General features: G+C 43.3%; 1 protein-coding gene across 2 annotated transcripts in view; it reads right to left on the reverse strand.

Annotated features, from left to right (window-relative positions):
- Positions 1-22,232, reverse strand: part of TGFBR2 (transforming growth factor beta receptor 2) — an 89,668-nt gene that overhangs the window by 50,447 nt on the left and 16,989 nt on the right. For both annotated transcript variants that reach the window (XM_059390791.1, XM_059390792.1), the window contains one exon: positions 4,076-4,244. In XM_059390791.1, coding sequence (XP_059246774.1) covers positions 4,076-4,244 — 169 coding nt within the window. The remainder of the gene's footprint in view (positions 1-4,075; positions 4,245-22,232) is intronic.

Raw genomic sequence — 22,232 nt, forward strand, 5'->3', positions numbered from 1 at the left:
CAAGGTGTTCTTTGTTTATGGTTCAGTGAAATATTTTATGCTGTCATGAACAAATTACTTCTACATGTAGCATCCCTTCACTTCAAGTATCTGAAGCCTAACCCAGCTAAGGACTCCAAGAAGCTCTCTTATGGCATTTTACTGAGGCCCTAGAAAGTGCTCAGTGGAATCTATGTGTACATTACATTTAAAAATGACATGATTAATGCCCACTATTATAATTGCAAAAGCCAAAAGAAAACTCTGGCATCCTTGGAAAAGTACATCGTTCTCTGCCTCCTTCAATCTGCTTCTCTCATAAACTTGCCCTCTTGCATGACTACATCCAACACCAAGGTTGTGCTGACCTCTTTCCTACCATCTCTGACGTTTTCAGAGGCAACCTGTTGTCTTAAATGGTCCTCTCTACCTCAGGAGGGGGAGCCTAGGGAAGGGCTAGTCAGGCCTGAACTATCTGAACAGAATCTTCCCGGGGAAGGTTTCTGAGTGCCCACATGCCCACTCACACTCACCAGCCACTCCCCTCCCCCCGCAAGCTCACTGCTCGCCGCAAACAAAATGGCAGGCAGGCAGGAAGTGAGGAATAGTGTAAGTCCTGCCTTCACCTGGAAAACAAGCAGGTCCCTATCCCCAGAGAAAGAGTAATTTTGATGGCAACACCGCTAGAGTGCTTTATTCTGGGACACTAAAGGGCGGTCTGTCAACAAGAGGATGAGAAGAGCAGGAGCGCAGGGCAGATGGAACAGACGAACTAGGACCAGAGTCAACATGGCTGACATCCATGTGACCCAGAGCTGGCTCCCTCAGAGGTAGGTGTGCCTTTGCTGAAGTTGTTCAGGGGTTCTGGTTCTTGAACTAACACTCCAGCAGGTGCAAGAGGGGCTAGCCCTAGCTAAGCAAGCCTCTACTGGAAAAGGAAGCACCCAAATTGGAATCTTTATTCTAGCGTGGCTAGCAGGGAACTATGTGACACTTGGCATGACCACACAACAAAACTATGTATGTTTAAAAATCCACTTATCCTTAACTCCAAAACTCCTGGGAAGTCTTGGCAAAATGACAGTCATGAAACAAGAGCACCTTCCTCCCTGTCCCCACAGCGTGTGTGTGTTTGTCCTCACACACGTGCCCAACAGGGTTGTTTTCTGGTTTGGGTCAGAAAATGAAGGCTCTCTGCGTCTTCCATGCCCCCAGGCAAAAGCATGGTGTTTCTTCCTTGGGAGGCTTCTAGAAGCCAAGGAATGGAATGAGGAAGGAACTGTGCGCCCTGAAGTAGCACTGCTCTATAACCACTGGGCAGCCCTTCCAGAGCCTCTTGCCTTCCACCCCTCACTGCTTAGAGGACTAACATCGCAGAGAGGAAATTCAGTTGGAATACTTGAGCCCGGAAAAGTCCTCCACGGGTTTCTCCACTCACTCCTACAACAGTGCTCCCTGGAAGGCAGAGCCAACTTTGCAAAATATCTTTGGATACAGCTGAGCCTAGGAAGGGAAAACACAATGAACCAAGCACAGACTTTTTCTTTGTCCTGAAATGTTTGCTCTGAGCCAGTGAAGAGGTTTGTCACGATCTACTCACAAAAGAACCACGATGATCAAATTAATTTTGGTTCCACAGGATTTTTATCCTTGGAAAGAATGGACACGATTGACATGGGATGGGTACCCAGCTGCCATCAGTGAAACGGACACACGCATCAGTGATTGAATGAAAAGAATGCTAAGACTCATAAAGGCACTGCAGTGTACTCTCAGGGGAGAGCCTTTTTTCAGCTTCTACTCCTGGCTATTCCTTTGGGTTCCCTGGAAACAGACCCTAAGGCTGTGAGATTTCTGTGCAGAGAGTTTTCGGAAAGGCACCTGTAAGGGAAGCAGCACCGCACACAGTTGGGGTGGAACCCCAGTGCAGATCATAGCCATCGACTCACTGACGCCTCGGAAGATGGCGGGTCAGAGCTGTCACGAAGGAGGCCAAGTGGCTGGCATTTTGGACGCCAGTATCAACCAGTCATGGGATGCTGGCTGCCTATGGAGAGGAGCAAATTTGAGGAGGGGCCAAAAGAGGGAAAAAGCCCCAGGCAGTGGGGCCAGGGGATGGTACTCCCCTGGAGGGACTCGGAGTGATCCCTCGGCAGCTACTTGGGCCAGCAGCTGAGGGCAGAGCACCTCATTGCTGAGGGGGATCAGCGAGGTGCACCACAGCACCTCTCGCTTCCCTTTCTTCTGACTAACATCCCACACCATGGGAGTATTTGTCTCTGCTGAGACAGGTGAAAACATTCCCCGTGTTAACTCTACAGTGGGAATGGAGAGGAGATGGGGCGGGGGGTGTTTTCCTCTCCCCTACATGCTCACATTTCCTGAGACAGCGAATAACGTAACGCCTCATTCCAGAGATACTTGATTCACATTCCATCAATGGGGTTTGTATGGTGGGTCAAAACAAACAAACAAACAAACAAAAAAACAACAAAAAACCCCACGCCTTTATTGGATGAGCCTGTATGGGGTAGCAGAAGTAAGCTCTCATGCCAGAGTGCATATTCACGTAAAGATGATCAGCAGAGAACAGGAGCAAAGAAGGAAGCAGGGAGGTCACCCAATCTGGCATCTCAGTCTTTCCTGCACTAGCCTTCATCCTCCAACGTCTCCTGAACTTTGACTCCTCAGAGGAGGAAGCCTGTTTTGCTGTTAGGAAACCATGATGGTGAAAACGTTTAAATTTATACTGAAGTCTGTACCCTGGTAAACATTATGGATCCTTTTTCTGCCCTTCGGAATTCCACAGGATAAGTTTATTATATTTTCCACTTGAGAACCCTTCCAGGATCTCTCCATAGTCCCCAAGTCTTCTCTTTACTGGACTGGCTGTATCTGACTCCATCGACCATTCCTCACATCTCCACTTCCTACGGGCCCCTTTGCCTCTGGACACGATCTTTGTCAAAATCTCTTTTGCAAAAGCAGTGCTTGGAACTGGACCTGAATGAAGCTCGCAGGGACAGAGAGATGTCACGACAGTTCTTTGCTGTTAGCATTCTTTTAGTGCTTAAGAAACGAGTTCATCCACAGTGTGTGTGGAAATTGGCAAGGTTTTCAGATCTAGCATCAAGGTTAACTATATGTGGTTAAAAGACTTATTCCCCCAACAAGGGGTGTGGGATATTTGGATTTATATTCTCAGTTGCCATCTGGCCAGGAGACACATAGGTTACTTAAAAAAAAAAAAAAAAAAAAAAAGGCTGGTAAATCCAAAACATCAGAATAAGTCTGCAAATGTTGTATTTCATTAATGAATTTATACTTTTTTTATATAATGGGAGCTCTTTTAATCTCTTTTTTCCTTTCATCTCTGTTCAGACTTCCAATCTGTAACTATGACAGAATCAAAGGATTTGTGAGCACCATATGTGTGTGTGTGTTATGGTGAGGGGAATGAAAGGGAGAGAGAGAGAGAGAGAGAGGGAGGGAGGGACAGAGAGAGAATATGGAGGGAACGTGATCTAAGAGAAATACGCAGTGTTGATCCAAGAAGATGTCGCATGTAGCCCGTGGTGCTGTGAGTGAGCTGGTCAGGGCTTTGGAGTGAAGAATGGGTTGTCTTTCTGGTTCTCCAAAAAGCTTTCCCCCCCTTTTTTTTTTTTTTTTTTTTTGGACAAAGGCTTTCCTTTTCCGACAGCCCACCTTTCATCTCCTCTCCTTCCACAGAACAAGACTGAGATTGCCTCAGAAGAACAAAGCTCCTGGTGTCACTCTGGGGTACGAAGCAGGTGTCAATTAAAATGACAAGTGGCAAATGTCTCTCCTTCATAAAAGGAAGAGGCCCCGGATTTATTGTAAATATGGAAGGTCATCTTTTATACCGCCACACTCCCATATATAGTGATTCACATGGGTGTGTATGAATCTGAGAATGTACAGAATATCTCTGCAAATTACATGTGGTCATTGAAAGAGAGATGGCCTGAAGGAAAGGGACATGTGAGAGGGCATGGAGACAGCCTTGACTCTAATGTACCATGGCGTGTATCCCTTGCAAAAGGGGGAAAAGGAAGATTTTCAAAAGCCACCTTACCAGACAGCGAGACAGACTTCATGTGGCTTCTCACAGATGGAGGTAATGCTGCAATTGCTCATGCAGGATTTCTGGTTGTCACAGGTGGAAGATCTCACATCGCAAAATTTACACAATTGCGGAAATTTGATGACACCATTGTTGTCCGTGACCATCATGTCGTTATTAACTGGGGAGGGAAAAGAAAGACACACTAAATGAGTATCTCACTGCTAGGCAGCCTGCCAATGAATTCCTGATGATGTTATGCAATTTCAAATGAACCAAATAATGCCACATCAGATTAGAATTTCCTTCACGTACGCAATTTGTAATGAAAGCCATTACGGCGGGGGTGGGGGGTGGGGGGTGTAGCTGGGGTGGGGAGAGGTTTGAGTAACTTCTTGCTTTGTCAGTGGTTACCATAAGGCGCTCTATCTCCAACACAACTGTTCAATCAAGAACCATAGATCTGACGGGTCCACTGTACAGTGCTGAGTGGTAAGAGCACAGAGAATACTACCCTAAGGAAACGATCCTTTAGGTGGGTAGACAGACGAAGAAACAGATGAGGGTAGGGTAACCCAAGATAGAGAGAAGCACAGAGGATAAAGGGTCCTGGCAAGAGTCATGACCAAGATGGGCAGAGACAGGTCACAATGGTGTAGAGCTGTGCAATGTGAAAGGGTGTTAGCCAACTCAGAGGAGACACTGTTGGTGAGGCAGGGCATTGCCTGTGTTCTCCAACCTGCATAGGAAGAGCTCTAAGACCCTCGCTTGAAAGAGGCTGGTGCTGGGGGCCCCTGGGTGGCTCAGTCAGTTAGGCATCTGCCTTCCACTCAGGGTCCTGGGATCAAGTTCTGCATCAGGCTGTCTGCTCAGCGGGGAATCTGCTTCTTCCGCTCCCTCTGCGTTCTCTCTCTCAAATAAATAAATAAATCTTGGGCGCCTGGGTGGCTCAGTGGGGAAAGCCGCTGCCTTCGGCTCAGGTCATGATCTCAGGGTCCTGGGATCGAGTCCCGCATCGGGCTCTCTGCTCAGCAGGGAGCCTGCTTCCTCCTCTCTCTGTCTGCCTGCCTCTCTGCTTACTTGTAATCTCTCTCTGTCAAATAAATAATAAATAAAATCTTTTAAAAAATAAATAAATAAATAAGTAAGTAAATCTTAAAAAAGAGAGAGAGAGAGACTGGTTCTAATTTCTCCCATTGCCTTGCAGGAAATCAGATGAACACCGACTGAGTGTCTCTGAGACAGAATCGCAAACACTGGTGAGGCTCAGAGCACTGGAGTCCTGCAGGTGAGGAAAAGCCGATTTCCACCTTGGGAGTCTGCTCTCTGTCACCTCTCTGACTTCATTCCCCACCACAACCCATATACTCCTTACTCATTACCTTTTAGGACACATGGGCTTTCGCTGGAAGAAGCCAAGTTCCTTCCTCGTCAGAGCCTTTCCCTCACAATCCCCTTCCTCAGCTTTCTGGTCCCCTGTTAACGTCGCCTCTTCATCCTAAAGCAGCCCACCGGTAACTAGCCCAGGATTCTCTTTTATCTCCTGCACAATGACCTCACTCACTTACTTGTTTATAACGTATCCACCAAAATGTACACTCCACGAGCTCTGGTCTGTCTTGTTTACATACTGGGTGTCCTGTGTCAAGAAGAGGACTTGCTCTATAGAAGGTATCTGATAGTATTTGTTGAGTGAGTGGGTGAATAGAGACTGAATTTAAGAAGTTCACACTTGGCTCTGTATGTCACGTGGGAAAGGATATAGAACTTCTTCACTCAGATGGGGAGGGTGGTGATTATAAATGCAATATTGATTCACAGTCATCTATAGTATATTACAGGCAGGACCGTTCTTAGCAAAACACATGCTACATGTTGTGAGACCATTAAAAAAGGGATAACACCACCTTCCCCATCTTCTTCCTCCAACAGATCCATTTCTACTGGCAAAAGTGGAAATTAAAGGGTTGAGTTTGGAGAATCAAGTGAAGGAAGACAAAGCTACGAGGAATTTGGTCAACAGATATGAACTTAGAGACACTTACAGGCTAGTCTAAGAAAGATTACGTGCCTAGACAGGTACAGCACTGGACCAACCACTGGCTATTAGGCAGCTGGGAGGTATGCTTCTGCCAGGGATCTCCCTTGGAAAGGCCTGAGGAGAGCCTCCTCATCTCCCTGTGTCAAATACGCTCCTGCCTAAAGCCAAACAACTCTAACGCCCTCCCACGGTCTCTCCCTGTCTCGTGAATTTTTGATTTCTGTCATCCACATTTTGCCCCAAAACCCTCCTTGTCACTTGGGCATAGCACCTGTTTCCTGGGTCTCTAAAAATATAAACAAATATAAATTTAAGATTTGCTTTCTTGTGGTAACATTAAATATAGAAGAAAAAAAAAAAAAAACACCCATTCATCCCTCTCAGGCCTCAAGTTCATTTCAGGAAGTGTATTTTTAGGCAGCAAACTATTTTGAAATTTGTCTCCCAGACCAAGAGCTCTATGCTAAGCTAAAAATACAGGCCAACATGCTTTCTGAACTTTGTGTTCAATTTGGGACTAACAGAACAATGAATATATATATTTTTTTCAACAATAGTTAAAGTTGAATCTATTTGTGAAACAACTAAGTTAACCCCTTAGGTTTCCCTATAAGACATGGGTAAAACAACAAAAATCTGGGTCATGTTTTGTTTATGTGAATTTTTTTAATAGAGTATGTTTCACACAAACATGTATTTGCTTGCTAGGAAGCTTTGTTGTTAAGTATAAAATCAAGCCTCCATGAAATGAAATGCAGTCTTCTCACATTTTAGGATTTTAGCCTGTCTTAGTAGTTATCAACTTTGAGGGCATGTTAGAAGCAATCACCTAGGGAGGTTTAAAAAATAATGAGGCCTGAGTTCCACTTCCAGATACACTGATTTAATTATTTTGGAGGGTGGCCTGAGCATCGAGATTTTTTGAAGCTTCCCAGATATTCTAACATGCATCTAAGGCAGAGAACCCTGATCTGGAATGAGTTGAAAACAACCTGACTGGCTGAAAACAACAAGCGCCTACCCCGCTCCCCCACCCCCGCAAACACTTTCTGTGACAATGAAGGAGCAGCCCTTCAATAAATCTGGAAGGAGATTCCTTGTGAAAAACAGGGTCCGAAAGCTATGTGACGAACTCTTTTACACCTCAGATGGAAAGGGGTCATCTGCTGAGCTGGCCAATGCTTTTCTAACACAAGCTAAGAAGTGTGAGAAAAGCGAGAGGAGTCAGGAGTGAAATGAGAGAAGTGCCACCAGTGAGTCTGCTGCTGGAAGCCACAGAGGCGGCCACAGACATGTTGACAAGCATAAGTGGTTTAGATCTGATGCCTACAAAAGACGATCAACAGTGAAGACACCAAAGGAGGCCATGGAAAAAGGAAAAAAAAAAAGGAATGGAGAATGGCCACCACCAAACTGCACAGCTCCAGGGGCATCACTCAGACCACAGTCTGCAAACGGGGCCTGAAGGGGGCCCCTGGAGACCTGCAGGTGTATTATGGCGGCTGCCTACAGCAAGGTCCAGAAAGAGAAGACCTTTGCAATGAACTCTGGGAGAAAGGCCAACAGTGAACTTCACTCCACACTTGGGGGCAGAGGTTTGTGGGGGAGGGGACAATGAGAACTCATACACACTAAGCACCTACTGTGGGCCAGTTAAAGTACGTAAGTCGTCACATATCACGTCCTAAGTACCCAGTGAGGCAGCCTCCTTTGTCTCTTTATTATCATTAAAGTGTCCACTGCTATGGTGAACAGACTTTTCACCTTGACCAGCTTCTTCTTCTCCTTCTTCTTTTCGAAAAATGTGAAAGCCTTTACCCAGGGCGTAGTCGCTATAATTTTCCCCCTCCCTTCCCCCGACAGCCACTCCTTAACTAATTGACCTCAGGAGGCTACCCACCTTCAGTAACAGTCAGCCTCTGGTTTAAGATTCCCTCATGAATATGTGTTGGTGGGATAGGGTGAAGTGTAAGGGGCAAAGCTACCTTTAGGCTGTGCTGAAGATCACAATTTGGATAAAAACTGATGGAGTCACGCTGGGGAGAAGGGACCAAGAGACCTACATACAAAGCTTTGCTCATCATTGCGGAGGGCTGACTTACAGACACCCTGAAGACCCACAAACCCCCACCGAAGAATCCAAGGACTAGCCCGGTGTCCTCTGGGATCACAGATAACACCCTAAGTAGTTCCCGCTCAACAGAGTGGGGTGGAGGGCTCCTGGGAGCAGGAAGGGCAACGATGGCTACTCACTACAGGCATGATTGCATCTGTGTGCTCCAATCAGCGGGAAAAGAAGTTACCATTGCAACCACGGACATCAAGCACCATCTGTTTAATAATGTTCGCGAAGCCTAAGTCATGAAGAATAAATGCATGTATGTGAATAGCCAGGGACAAAGATATTACCCTCAACGGCACAACAAAAGTCATCTCATTAACCCCAGAGTAGACCCTAACCAACTTCAAAATAACTTCCAATGCAGGTTAAATGACTCTCCTGTGTCTTCAGCTCATCTGTTCTCATATTAAAGTAGTGTATTTTAGTGTCTGTAGGCCCTCTGTGCCCCGCTGACCATCTCCAGGGAATTTTCTACCCATAACAGGCAAATCAGCTCTTCATGACGTTCCCCCAAGAAAGAGGTTCCAATAAGAATGTCTCTCACCTAGAAAGTCATGCGCTAAAGGAAGTGAGCCTGGACAGTTTCTTTTCAGCATATGATGGGATCACATGGTTCATCATAGTTCACTTCTCTTCAAATAACCCCGTGAGTAATATCAAGCCCTTCAGTCTAGGTCATGCTGCCTTCCTCATTTTAGGGCACATTTTCCTCCAAACTCATTGCCTGGAGACACAAGTTCCAGGTCTTGAGAATATGAATTAATTAAATGCTTAGCTGTGTCTATTACTGGAAAAGTACTGTTGTCTTTGAAGGTCAATGATGAGAGCTTAGTAAGGCTTAGCTTTACTCCAGATAAATATAGGGAATTTTGGATATACATTCCTAGTCTGTATCTTTAGAATGGTGTCAATTATTAACTGATCTAGTAGGTAAAAATCTCAAGACTCTACAAATAATCTTAAATACTTTGCCAGAAAGGCATTCATGCCCATTTGAATTCATGCATCTACCTACTGTTGTTTAGTGCTGTGTTTTGGGGGGCAATGAAGAATCCATTTATTCTACACACACCTGTGGCTGTCTTGCGGAGTGCTATATGTTTCAGAGCAGGACCACAAAAACTGATCCAGCTATGTGCAGCCTCTCAAAGAATAATCCATGGCAACTGGTGAACAGAACTCAGTATGCTTCTCAGCCGTGCTTCCCAGATGTTAAGAGGGACACAAAGCTTTTGGGAATACGTTTAACTCACAGGTGTGGGGTAGTGCATTGGCTCATGCAATAGGGGGCTGGCAAGTCTGAAATTTATAGAGCAGTCCAGCAGCCTGCAAAGTCAGGCACGAATGAATGCAGCAGTGTTGAGACAGAAACTCCTTCTCTGGGAAACTTTTCCTGCTCCCAAGGCCTTCCAACTGATTGGGAGAGGCCCAGTCACATTACCGGGGATAACCTCCTTTCCTTCCACTGAGCCAATTGCAGTTAATCACTTTTGCAAAGCACCTTCACAGCAACGCCCAGGTTAATGTTTGATGGAAGAACTGGGTCCTGTAACATGACCAAGTCCTCATTAAACTGAGCATTCCAGGTAGGAGCCGAGACCGGTCCTGGGCTCTGCCCATGCTGCTGTTCACGTGTTGAGTGGGAAGGCAAGGGTGAACCCAAGTCTTTGACTGGCCACTATTTCCCTTTCTCCGCTCATGCTGGATCCAGCAAAATTAAATACTATTCCTCACCTTTTTTTTTTTTTTTTTTTTTTTTTTTTTTTTTTTTTTTTTTTTTTATGGGCATGTCTCATCTTACAGTTCTTTCCATCTGCTTTTCTCTTGAGTCTGGCCTCTTAAACGATCACAGGCCCAGAGGCTCTGATCACCATATGGGCCCAGAATTGAAAGACTTGTTCTCTGAAAGAAGGTTTTTAATTGCAGTTGGCATTTCAGAGTCAGACACTGAGGCAACCATCTGGCAGACAGCCGCCATGGTCTGTGATGCTGGCAACAAACACCCCAAGGCCCCCGAGACCAGGTGGGACAAGTGTATGGGCCCGTCACACACGTCCTCCCCTCCAGAACAAAGCAGCAAGTCAAGCAGCCTCAGAGGAGTCCCTTCATCTTCCTTCATGAAAGAAAGACATTTCCAAGTGAATAAAATACTTTGGCCAATTACTATGAACAAACAAAAAACACCTCGTGATTAAGTCAAAGATATCTCCGGCATATTCTTCTTCTCTACGGCATACCTGGAGATTCTAACACAAAGTAATACCTTCTTTTTCAGTTTTAAAAGTGCTTGAACCCTCATTCTCTAATTATAAACATCTTGGGAGCAGGGGAGGCAGGCTTTCCTTCAAGTGATGGTTCCACATGGTCTCTGGGCCCCAGGATCAGTCTAAAACCATCACATAGTTAACCTGGAGACCAGGGTTTGAGAAGGAGAGAAATAGAGTCAAGCAGTCTGAACCCATCAGTTCTTTCATTTTATTTCAGAACATTTTCATGCAAATGTTCTGTAATAATAATACTTAAAAAAAAAAAAAAAACTCCCAAGGATGACCTGGTCTATATGCTAAAATCTCTTCTGAAATGGCAGAAAAATCATTCCAGTCAAATCCTAATAGAAAAGATATTTCCTGAATTCTACAGATGGGAAGGCTGAGGGGCCCATGAATGCTCTGGTGTGCATGCCATTCATATGCCTGGCTTGACCCAGATGAGATTTACAAAAGGCAAGGAGACTTAAGAAGGCAGAGAAAAAGTCCCAGCAGAAGCACAAGGGCCAGGAACAGAATCTCAGACTTTGTCCACCTACACTTATAATAGAAATAGTCTACTCTAGAAATGAACTGAATAAACTCAAGGCCTGGTTTAAAAACTTAAAAGTCAGGGGCTAGCAAATAAACTAATGAATCTAGACAGTTGTCAACCAGCCTAATGAAACTTCCCTGAAACATAGGTAACTCTGAACGAAATGGAGAGGGGGGGGAGTGTGTGTGTGCCCGCGTGTGTGCTTGCGTGTGTGTGTGTGTGTGTGTGTGTGTGTGTGCGTGTTTCTCTTTGATTTCTTCTACTGAGGAATTTAGCTTTGATGGTTTCAGTTTCTTTCTTTCTTTTTTCTTTTTCCCTTTTAGCTAAAATGAGTTGAATTGTTCACTATGGATTGCTTTAAGGAAACTGCATAAACAAACATAGAAATCTGTATTCGCCCAACAAGCAAATCAAGGGATTAAGGCATGTTTCAAAGGGATTCATCCAACAGGGTACTTTAAATTGAAAACTTGACTGTGTCTTTAAAAGACGATTTTAAGATTTGATTTACAAGGAAATTTTTTAAAGCCACATATAGAATAAAACAAGCTGTAGCTGAATGGAAAAGTAATTAGCATTTTCTAGTGACAAACATAAAATAACTGAGCTGGGGTTTCAATAGCAAACTTCTCAATTGAACACTCCCCAGCCCCTAGAGCTCCAAATAGCTCCCAATATGCACACTCTGTTTTCTTGCTTAGCCTTGAATTTCTTGGATCGCTGAGGATGAAGTGCAGCTTAAGTTCTCCCAACACTTGCTGAATCTGCTTTCTTTTTTTTGGATATATGTCCCAGAATCAGGTCACATATCAGGTGACAAAACCCAAACATTTAAAATGACTCTTGCAGACGGAAATATCTCTGTTATTGCAAAGTCAGTATTTCAGAATGCTAGCGTTTTTGCCATATTCAAAGAGATGAAAAACTGTTAGCATTCTCAATTGTTCCTCTTCATCTTTAATAGGGATCTAGTAGAAAAACAGCCCCCAGAGAGCTGGGCAGGGGTGAGCAGTCAGCAACAAACACCACCGTCCATACATGTAAATTTTAGTTGATCATTGAGAAAGCTGATTTTCACAGTGTTTCATCTGGCAAGTCCTAACTGTAGAGACTCTGAGATGAGCCAACCCCAGGAGCATGCAGGGGTGGGGGCTGAGGAAAAGACGAAACCAGCCGAAAACATCAAGCCACATCAATGTAAATGGGATACCATACCAAGTGAAGGAGTATAATTTGGCACTATTTCACGTAATGTCAAAATATTAACTGTTCTTCTGCTGGGAAGTGCTTGAAAGTTGGTACTTTATGTAAAGTAATAGTAACTGAAAAAAACAATTCTCCCTGAGGCAGTACAACTTGGATGGTATACTGTAGCAACAAGCAAAAGGACCCAGAGATTATTGCAAGTAAGTATGATTAACTAACTCCTTGGTGACAGTCAAAACAGCATTGGTAAATAGCCTGATAGAGGCAAGATAATGAACACACGATTTATGGAGTGCTATCGCATTCCAATTCAGCTCAAATAATCTGTTACCAGAAAAATTAGCCAACATAAACCAACAGTATTACATATCTGCTCTATGAGCAGCCTTCTATTAAACCGTGATCGCAAAGGCGGATAGCATAAGACATAATCCTCCTTTCTCCTCAAGATGCTTATGCTCTTGCAGGGAACCAAAAAAAAAAAAAAGAAAAGAAAAAGAAAAAGTACAAAAATGATTTTTATTAAAAGAACCTTGGAAATGGAAAGGTTCTTCATGAAGATGTGCTTTTTTTTGTTTTGTTTTGTTTTGTTTTGTTTTGTTTTTTTGTTTCACAACACTGATTTTATTGAAAAGCTTCCATTTTACAAAAGAAACATGTTTTCCGGTCCTGTCATGGCCTCCCAGCCCCTTGGAAGTCTCAAAGGATATTGCAGCTCCCAAATGCTCCAGCTTCATTACTCTTTTTCTTCCATGAAGATGTGCTTTTTAATGAAGTTATGCATTTTAGATTTTTAAACAATACTTTATCTCGAAGTGCTGAGGCAGCCTAATGCCAAATTCCAAAACTAATGGAAAATCTGGGAAGGGATTTTTTTTTTTTTAAGGTAAAAACTCTTAGAGAATCAGAAAAACAGGCACTTGAGATGAACCATTTGCTTCAACGAAGTAAGGAATTTGGCCTGCATATCAATTTCCGGTGAGAGCAGGCTTTTCATTTAGAAACTTCTCTGTAGAGGTTTTCTCCCCTTCTCTTCAAAATGTCCTGCAGTGTCCTGGTGCCTGGCTGGTGCCTGAGAGATGTTTCAATTACAGTTATATCAAGTATGAGAAAATAATGGTCAAAGCAGATGATTCCCATATTCCCGCTATGGAAAAGGACAGGGAATATCTCAGATGAAATACTTTTTTGAGGGGTGAGGCCTCAGATGCTTGGTTTCTGACCATCAGGTAACCCAGGAGTAGACCCGTCTGGGAGACACTGGAGCAGGAACTGTATGAGCCACGTACAGTCCCCAGAGGTCTTCTGTCCCAAGTGTTAAAATGAGGATATTTTGCATGAAAAGCTGTATTTACAACTTCATTTAAGAAAATAAAGAGATGTGGCAGCAGTGGGCCTACAGGGTCCCTTGAGGAGAGCCCACAGGCAGTTGGAAAGGGGGGCTGGGCCCTTGAAGTGGCACGAGGATCCGTGTTTGTCCTCCCTGGTACTCCTTCTGGCCCCTGCAGCCATCTGAATTTTTACCATTAATGACTTTTTTTAGCATGTTTATTCAATTATTTCTTCCACTCTTGGAGGTCTATTTAATTTCTTAAAGATTTTATTTTGTATTTATTTGAAAGAGAGGTGGGGGGGGACACAAAGGAAGAGGGAGAAGCAGACCCCCCATTGAGCAAATCATCCAATATTGGACTCGATCCCAGGACCCTGAGATCATGGCCCGAGGCAAAACAGAATCCTACGCTTAGCCAGCTGAGCCACCGAGGGGCTCCCAGTATTGGAAGTTTAACTGGAATGCAAAAATTCATGTGTAACTCTCTAATATGGATATATTTCAATATACACTTGATTCATGAATATGGACCCTCATATTTCAGTTCAAGGAAAAGGAAAATTTTCTACTTGAGAAGTCAGTTCTGCATGGGAACATCATCATCACCATCATCACAATGCTAGTAATCATAATAGGTATTTCTACACCATTTATTGAATGCAGACCAAATGCCTAGCCCAATACCAAGTGTTGTGATGGTTATTTCATTTACTCATCACAATCACCATGTAATTTTGTCATTGCCATTTTATAGATGGGGAAATTAAGGGTCAAAGAGGTAAAATAACTATCGAAGGTCAATGAGAAACAGCTCATGAGAAACAAAGCCAAGGGTCAGAAGAAAACCATCAGCCCTCCTGATCCTAGCAGAGTGATAGCCATCAGCATTGTAAAGGTTCTCGGGCAGAACTTTATGCTCCCTCTCGCAGAAGGCAAAGACAGAGTGCGGCCAGAAGGAGTTGGGTAGAGGGCAGGTAGGGGCAGAGGAGCAATATTTTTCTTAGAAAAGAGCTTTGGTTCTTTGCAATTACTTCACTCATTTGAGGAGACATATATAATAGAGGCAGCTTGGTGAAGTACAATGGTTTTAAAGTCAAAGACTTCAGGTTCTGCCATTAATCAGAGTCATGGGACCCAAGGCAAACCACCACACTTCTCAGAACCCCATTTCTTGATCTATGAAATGGTACTCTCTAGGGTCAGGATGAAGAGAAAGCAGGCTTGAACTACATGTGAAGTCGTCCAGACAATAGAAAGTGCCACACAAGCACTCTGGTTAGGAAAGTAACACGACGTGCAACACTCTCTCTCAAAAGAAAATTACAGGAAAGGCATGACAAGATAATTAAGAGTTTGGTAAATCTATTCCTACTCATCAACAGAATGCAGCAGTTTGATGACTTCTACAAAATATTTCAGGAAATTTGAGTGAACAGACAAACTAAAATATAGTAACTATTTCTTACCACCAAGATCCGAAGCTTTCAAAGAAATCTAATGGAATCAACCACTGTTACAGTCAAGTTCCCAAGAGTGCGGGCATCTTTAAACACCCTACCAGAGCCAGATCCTCTGGTTTTAAAATATTGTTCATCGTCAGCTTATTAGGTCTGGCAAATAGCTAGTAACTTGAGGATTGAGTTCGATTCTCGAATCCTCTGCTGACTCTTGCACAATATTCACCAGGGAGAGCTGATCTGCCTTGGTTTTGAGGCGCTTTGTGTGTTATTTGGCAACACGCTAGTAAAATTATTGAGTTTGACAAGCAGAGATGGGGAGGCATTGAGGCGCCCGAAGATCATGGAGTTCTAAAATGTTGAAATGAAGTTACGGGTGGCCTTCTTTCTCAGGGAAATAAAACCCGTACAGTTTGATTCACAGATGATGAGAAAATGGGAGAATATGAGCAACAATTTGACTAGATTTTTAAGTATCTAGTTAAGAAGTGTTCTGTGCCATTCAGATATATGGAAAGCAATATTCCTTAATCTCTTCTCCTTGAAGCCATTTACTGATGTAAAAATTAATTATGTGGTATTGCTATAGAATTTCCACTGGAGGAGAGCTCACACTGGGAGTCAGAAGCAGCCTGCAGCAGAGAAGGGTCTGGACCCACAGTGAGAGGCTTTGGGTCCTCCAGGAAGCTACTCAGCCACTCTCTGTGGCCAACCTTTGACCAGTCAAAGAGGTGGGCTGAATAGGATGATCTTCAAATCCCTTTCATTTTGGAAAATACTCACATTTCAACCCCCAAAAGTCAAGAGAGTTCAATCATTCAAACGTGCCCCAGCCTGACCTGGCAGTTCTGGTTAAACAGAACAAGATGCTATTCTTTAGCTTATAAGAAAAATGGCTTCAGGACAATCAAGCAGAGTGGCTTAAGTTTTGTGATCTCTGCACATTGAGAAACCCACTCTTTGCAATTGTGGGGGGTCCACATCCCCTGTTCACAATCGGGCTTAAACCTGATCACTGCAGTCAGTCCATGTTGTAGAATGAACACTCGTGCATCCCAAGGTTGGAAGGAAGGAAAAGGATGTCTGATGACAAAGGATCAATTTCCATTCAGCTCTTGTAGGCATCTCCTCTAATTTTATGGAGGATGTGGAAGAAATTCTGGTTTTGAGCACAGACATTCACTCTAGCAGTTTAAAAAAAAACAATCTCTAACATTAGAAAAATCTCTGTTTACTCTGAATCCATTTCTGGGTCCTGCTTAAATGATATGTCATAATAACACATATGATTGTACAAAAACATCCTATTACTTGATCTATACTTTGATTACATCTGACAAATGGCTATGAAGATTAGCATTATTGCTTCCATTTTATAGAAGAGGGAAGCATTTAAAGTAACTTGCTGAGGTGTGCTGACAGTGGGCCGTAAGCTTCATGGGGTCAGGGACCGTCATCTATCTTGTTCCAAGGTGGACAGCCTTGGCCCAAAGTGTGTCACAAAACAGGGGCTCAATAAATGTTAAATTAAAAGCCAAAAAATCCAAATCAAGCTCTTTCTACTATGCTATCTATTTAAGGCTGATTTTCCCTAAAGTAAAAATTAAGGCAAAGAAATTACAGTCAGTTTTAAGGAAATGAAAGTAAAATCCACTCCTGGTATAGTTTTCGCATTATATTAATAAACTGTGATCTACTTCTAAAAAAAACTGGGGAGACTTTTAACTAATGAGTAGCAGCCAAACTGCCCGCCTAGTCGGCATAAGAGAACTAAAAGGCACGTTCAGATTCACTTTGGTTTGTAAGATAACACCAAATACTTTGAAACCTCCCCTTCGTGTTTTTCAGAGGAAGTGAAATAAAAAAGAAACGTGTTTTAAGTATTGTGAAGCCTTCAAGAAGGGACAACAAAGGGTAGGAAATTTGAAACGAAATCTGAGAATCTGCCCTTAAACTGGGCAACTCTGCTTGTTTTCTCACAGTGCAGTTGGATGAGAAAGTGTGAGGCAGACTTATGCCTTTCCTGGGCATTACTCATCGCTGTCATGACCTTAATGTTATTTGCGGTAAACAGCAGAGAGGGAACTCGTAAGGTAGAGGAGCTGCGATTTGTGTGATGCTCTTCTACGCTGAGTAAAAAGTCAACCTCCCTTCACGCCATAACAACCCCACCGAAGTTGGTGAGAAGACAGAATTTACATAAGGATGTTGCTTTCATTGTCAGCAAGCTGTGGAGGAGTCAAGATACACTCCAGTAGTCATTTCGATACAGAAAATGAGAGCCATACCCACAGCTGTAAGCTGCCTTGTTCTTGCCACTGGTACTGGAATACAGGGGGCTCCTTCCACCACTGGGAACAGTGATATTTGCATACGAAAATAACATTCATTACTAGGGCTAAGCTTGCAGTAAGTAACTCAAACTCTGAAATGTTTTGAATTGTCTTTGGGAGGTCAAATGACAATACCTTTGAGTTCTTCAGAAGACTTTTGAAACACACTCTCATAGGCAGCAAACTTCTGCCCCTTGGATTTGCCCCCCCCCACTCAAATAATCTGACTCGTTCAACCTCCCTAGTTCTGGAAACTACCCAGTGCTGGAATGAGAGCTGAGACATGTAAATTGCTGCATGGCCCCTAGTGGTGACCAAGAAAGCACATTTGGACTACACTGTGTGGTCTCTCATCCATCTTAATCTAACCTTTTTACCAACACCAATGGGGTTGTGGACTGACTCCTTATCTTGAGGAGTCTAATCTAGAAATATGTACCTATAAATGTAAAAAAAAAAAAAGAGAGAGAGAGAAGAGAAGATGAGAGACCATGGGGGTATGGAGATGGTATGAAGAGGTAATCCGAACACTCTGGTTTTAGGACATTAGGACTTACTATTCCCGCCAATTGGAACATTCTTACTCCAGACAGATGTCTTCTTCAGATAGCAGTATGACAACCCTTTCTAAAATTACTCATCATCAGTCTCTGCCCCTCACCCTGCACTTAACAACCCCAAAATATTAGTAGAATCTTGTTTGCTAGCTTGAGCACAGGAGACTTTATTTCGTTCATTGCTTTACTCTAGAATCTTCAATGTTGACTGGCATGTGGTAGTTGACACACAAAAAACACTTGTTTTCAGTTTTTCATATCCCTCTGTGCTGTGATGCCATGTTTCATATCCCTTCCTTAGGTTCCTGGAGAAAACATCTACTTTTCTGACAAATTCCTCTTATTGGTAAAATAATAATAATAATAATGATGCAAATTTACAGTTGTTGGACAAGGAATAAAGATATGCTCACAGAGAAAATAGGACAATGGGGAAAAATAAGCATGTTGAACCCAGTTGTGCAGAGTGTGAACAATCTGTGCAGCATCTAACAGTATAAAAATAAAAAGCTCAAGTTTCCATTAATCAAAATTAGCAGTATAAAGAAGTCAGTCCAGAAGTCAAGAGAACTTCTTTTCTGGGAAAGACTGGTTCACAAAGGTAGATCATGGGGCAGGGCACCTGGGTGATTCAGTCAGCTAAGGATCTGCCTTTGCCTTAGGTCATGATTCCAGGGTCCTGGGCTCCAGTTCCACATCAGGCTCTCTGCTCAGTGGGGAGTCTGCTTTTCCCCCTCCCTCGGCCCCCTCCCTGTTCATTCTCTCTCTCTCTCAAATAAATAAATAAATAAATAAAATCATTAAAAAAAAAAAAAAAGACTTCGGGGACTCAAAAAAAGATGCTTTCTGAAGCCAACAGTCTGGTGCCGCACTGTGTAATATGTGTAATGTATAATATGGTGTCCAGGAGTACACATGGACCTTGCTTTCTAAATTTAAATAACTTAATTCATAAACATAAATATCTAAAGTAAAATAAAATCACATATTTGGTTTCAAATAGCACTAGTCATTTTCAAACGCTTAGTAGCCATGTGTCACCAGAAGAGATGTAGAACATTTTCATCACAATAGAATGTTCTATTGGACAGCACTGATCTGAAGAAATCCTGAAAAATCTGGGCTTCTCAGCTTCCAGGGAGCTCTGACATCAGTGGCTACAAGGCACATGGAAGGAGAAGTAGGGCAGAGCCAGAAAAGAAGTGCCACGGGGGAAAAGTCTTGTCTACTGGCTTGGATGGCCTTTGTAATCAATGTTCCATCCCGATTTCTTAAGGGATGTATTATGTAGGAAATGATGGGAGATCTGTAGTATTTGCTGTTGAGATAGGGACACAAGACAATTACGGACTAGGACTAGAGTTCCCCAGTAAACTCATAAACCATGAGTGACAGCAACAGAAGTTTCCAGAAGTGAGAAAAATGGGCCAAAGTCAGTTTGCAACAAGCTAAAACCTGTGGGGGCTCAAGTCAGCTGGCAAAGCCTCTCAAAATGCAAATCCCTGCGCCTAAGATAAAAGAATGTTAAAAAAAAGGGGGGGGGGGAGGTTCATCTGACTCCTAAGGTATCAAGTAATTCTTACTAAGCCCCATTTCAATGACTGAAACATAAAGCAGAACAGAGGCACACAGATTGAGTTTCTAGTCAAAGCCTACATAAGCCTAAAGCAAGGAAATTAACATTTGAGAAAAAAATACTGGCTTATTTTCCAAGGTTTTCTGGAAGGTTTAAGTCACGGCATGTCAAGTAAGGGTGAGTGTGCAGAAGGACATAGTAGAGGGATGGCCGAAGGGGGAGAGAATTTATTCACAGGGGAAAATCCCGATGTCCTCAGGGAAAGCCACTTTGCTAGACTCTTTTGGGGGAAGCTAAATCTAATTAAAAGCATTCCTCCAGGACAAGTTTTCTCCCTGGAGACTTCTACCTGCCTCCTTAGCTTCTTTTTTTATCCAATATTTCCAGGATAAGTTTGAATGTTTTATAATCCCTACTGCTCCATGGCCATCGACTTTAAGCATTTTTTTTTTCTTGCAAGACAATGCTATTTTTATAACCCTTTTAAGACTAAAACTGAAAACACGATGATAAAAAGAGGCTTGGCTAGATCTTCCCAGAACAAAGTATTGTAATTAAAGTGTACTACTAACGGGTATTTCCATAAACATTAGAATATCATGTGTCCAGGACAGAAACAGCCTACAATTCCCAAATACAGGGATGGAAAGATAGAAATAATGTAATCGGCTCCACTAGGACTACAGAGGCTAAGAAATTACCTGACTGTGCTCTTTCAGAAGACCTGAAAAGAAAGAGGATTTTAAAGGATCTTCTGTAACTGTTCTGTCCATTATGGTAGCCAAGAGCCATGTGTGGCTATTTACATTTAAGTGTAATGGAAATAAAATAGTATTTTAAACTCAGTTCCTTTGTTACACCTGCCACATTCCAAGCCCCAGGTGACTAATGGTTAGCACAGTGGAGAGTACAGATATAAGATACTGTAATCATTGCAGAAAGTTCTAGTAAACAGCGCTACTGCCTAAAAGGGTTACACAATTTGTCCCGATATTGTCATGGTGATTAAGAAGTAAAAAGCTCCCTAAACACCACATTTCTGGGCTATTGGCATCGTTCTCCACTCTAGTAAATTCCTTGCAAAGGTTTATATAAGTTGTCCAATCAACCCAACCTCCCTAGTCTCAAGCTCATTAAAACGGCATTAGATATAATAAAAGTATTCCACTGAGGCTCTACCCAACTGAAACTCTAAATTCTTCAGATTTCTAAAAGTATGAAGCGTATGTTGGAGATACTTGGGGTGTGAACATGTCAGGAAAAGGTCTACGAGTGAGGCCCCGGCAAAAGCAAGCACCCCTTTGGAATTAATGCATTTGCACCCTTGCTTGTTTTGTTCACACCTCATTCCAGAGGAGTCAGCAGACGCCTTCGTACGAAGTGAGAGCTGTACAAAACCTAAACAGAAGGTGGAAACGTTAGAAGTTCTGGGACACTTCCGAACTTCCCCGTATAGCTTTTGAGGTACCATGAAGGAACTGGTGTTCTAAAAAATCATGAGGTGCTGACAGTGGACCCCTAAGAAGGGCCCAGGGGCCGACAGGTGCATGGGCAGGATGTGAAGGGCGCCCCTGCCTTCGGCTAACTATAGAGGCAGCCACTGGGGGCAAAGAGGAAAGGCATTCACAGCCTTCACATCACAAACTCTTGGTTTTGCGATGGCTCCATTATGCCATGTCTCCACTTAACTTGCCAGTGACTCAGAGAATTAAGCCACCACAACATGGCCTGGTATTTAAGGCTTCCATAGTCTCATTATCTTTCTGCTGCCCCTAACCAGAAACTCTATGGTACGTTAACTCCTTCTGCCTTCCTCACACCAGCATTTCCACCTCCCCACAGGACCTCCCATCCCCAGGGTGGTCTTGCCAGGCCTCAGAAAGAATTCAGTGCCTCTGCCAGCCACTGTGGGGGTTATTCTGACTGGAGAGGCACTCAGAAAACGGTTTCTTCAAGGACACTGGTGTCTGCCACTTTCCACGAGGAGAGGCCCAAGGCAGAGAATGTGCTGACTGCCCACGTCGGCTGTGGCTTGGAAGAGCTGGACACCTCCCCTGTGTGGCTGGTGAGCGTGCATCCCATGCAAGCTTCTCCCCAGCTGTGCCTCAGTTTCCTGAAGCAAGCACAGAAACACCACTGATGACAAGTGGACAGTGAATGGTACCACGGAGGGGTGTCCAGGCTTTCCAAGCCAGGTCAACTGTTTGTTCCTTTGGAAAGTCACAACCCCTGCAACCCACCCTACAGTGCTCTCGTCCTTCCGACCTTGATTTTCAAACACGAGTACTGTGAGACAGGCTTTTACATGAGCATTTAACCCTGCTCTGCTGGTGAGTTTCCAGAAGGAAAGGGATTTTTTGATTCTCCCAAAGTTCTGTAACAAAGCCTTTCTTTTATTTGCTATACTGGATTTACAGTCAGAAGGTGGGATCTTCTGACCCTAATCAATGGTACTGCTTTGCTGAGAGGCTTTAAGTGAATACCTTGACTTCTCTGTTCAAATCCTCCATTTGTAGCAATCAGTGTTTCTCAATCTGGGTTCCACAACAGAACCATCTGGGGATTTTTCCAAGCAATACTGATGCCAGGGCCCTACACCAGGCAAATTATTCAGAACTTCAGGGGTTTGGCTCAGGCAGTAGATTATTTTAAAAGCTCCCCAAATGATTTTTATGTGCAGCCAGAAGTAGAAAAAAAAAATAAATATGGTTCAGGAAAGGATTTATTCTGTATGGAGCAAAG

The sequence above is a fragment of the Mustela nigripes genome, chromosome 2 (assembly GCF_022355385.1).
Source record: "Mustela nigripes isolate SB6536 chromosome 2, MUSNIG.SB6536, whole genome shotgun sequence".
Classification (NCBI taxonomy): Eukaryota; Metazoa; Chordata; class Mammalia; order Carnivora; family Mustelidae; genus Mustela; species Mustela nigripes.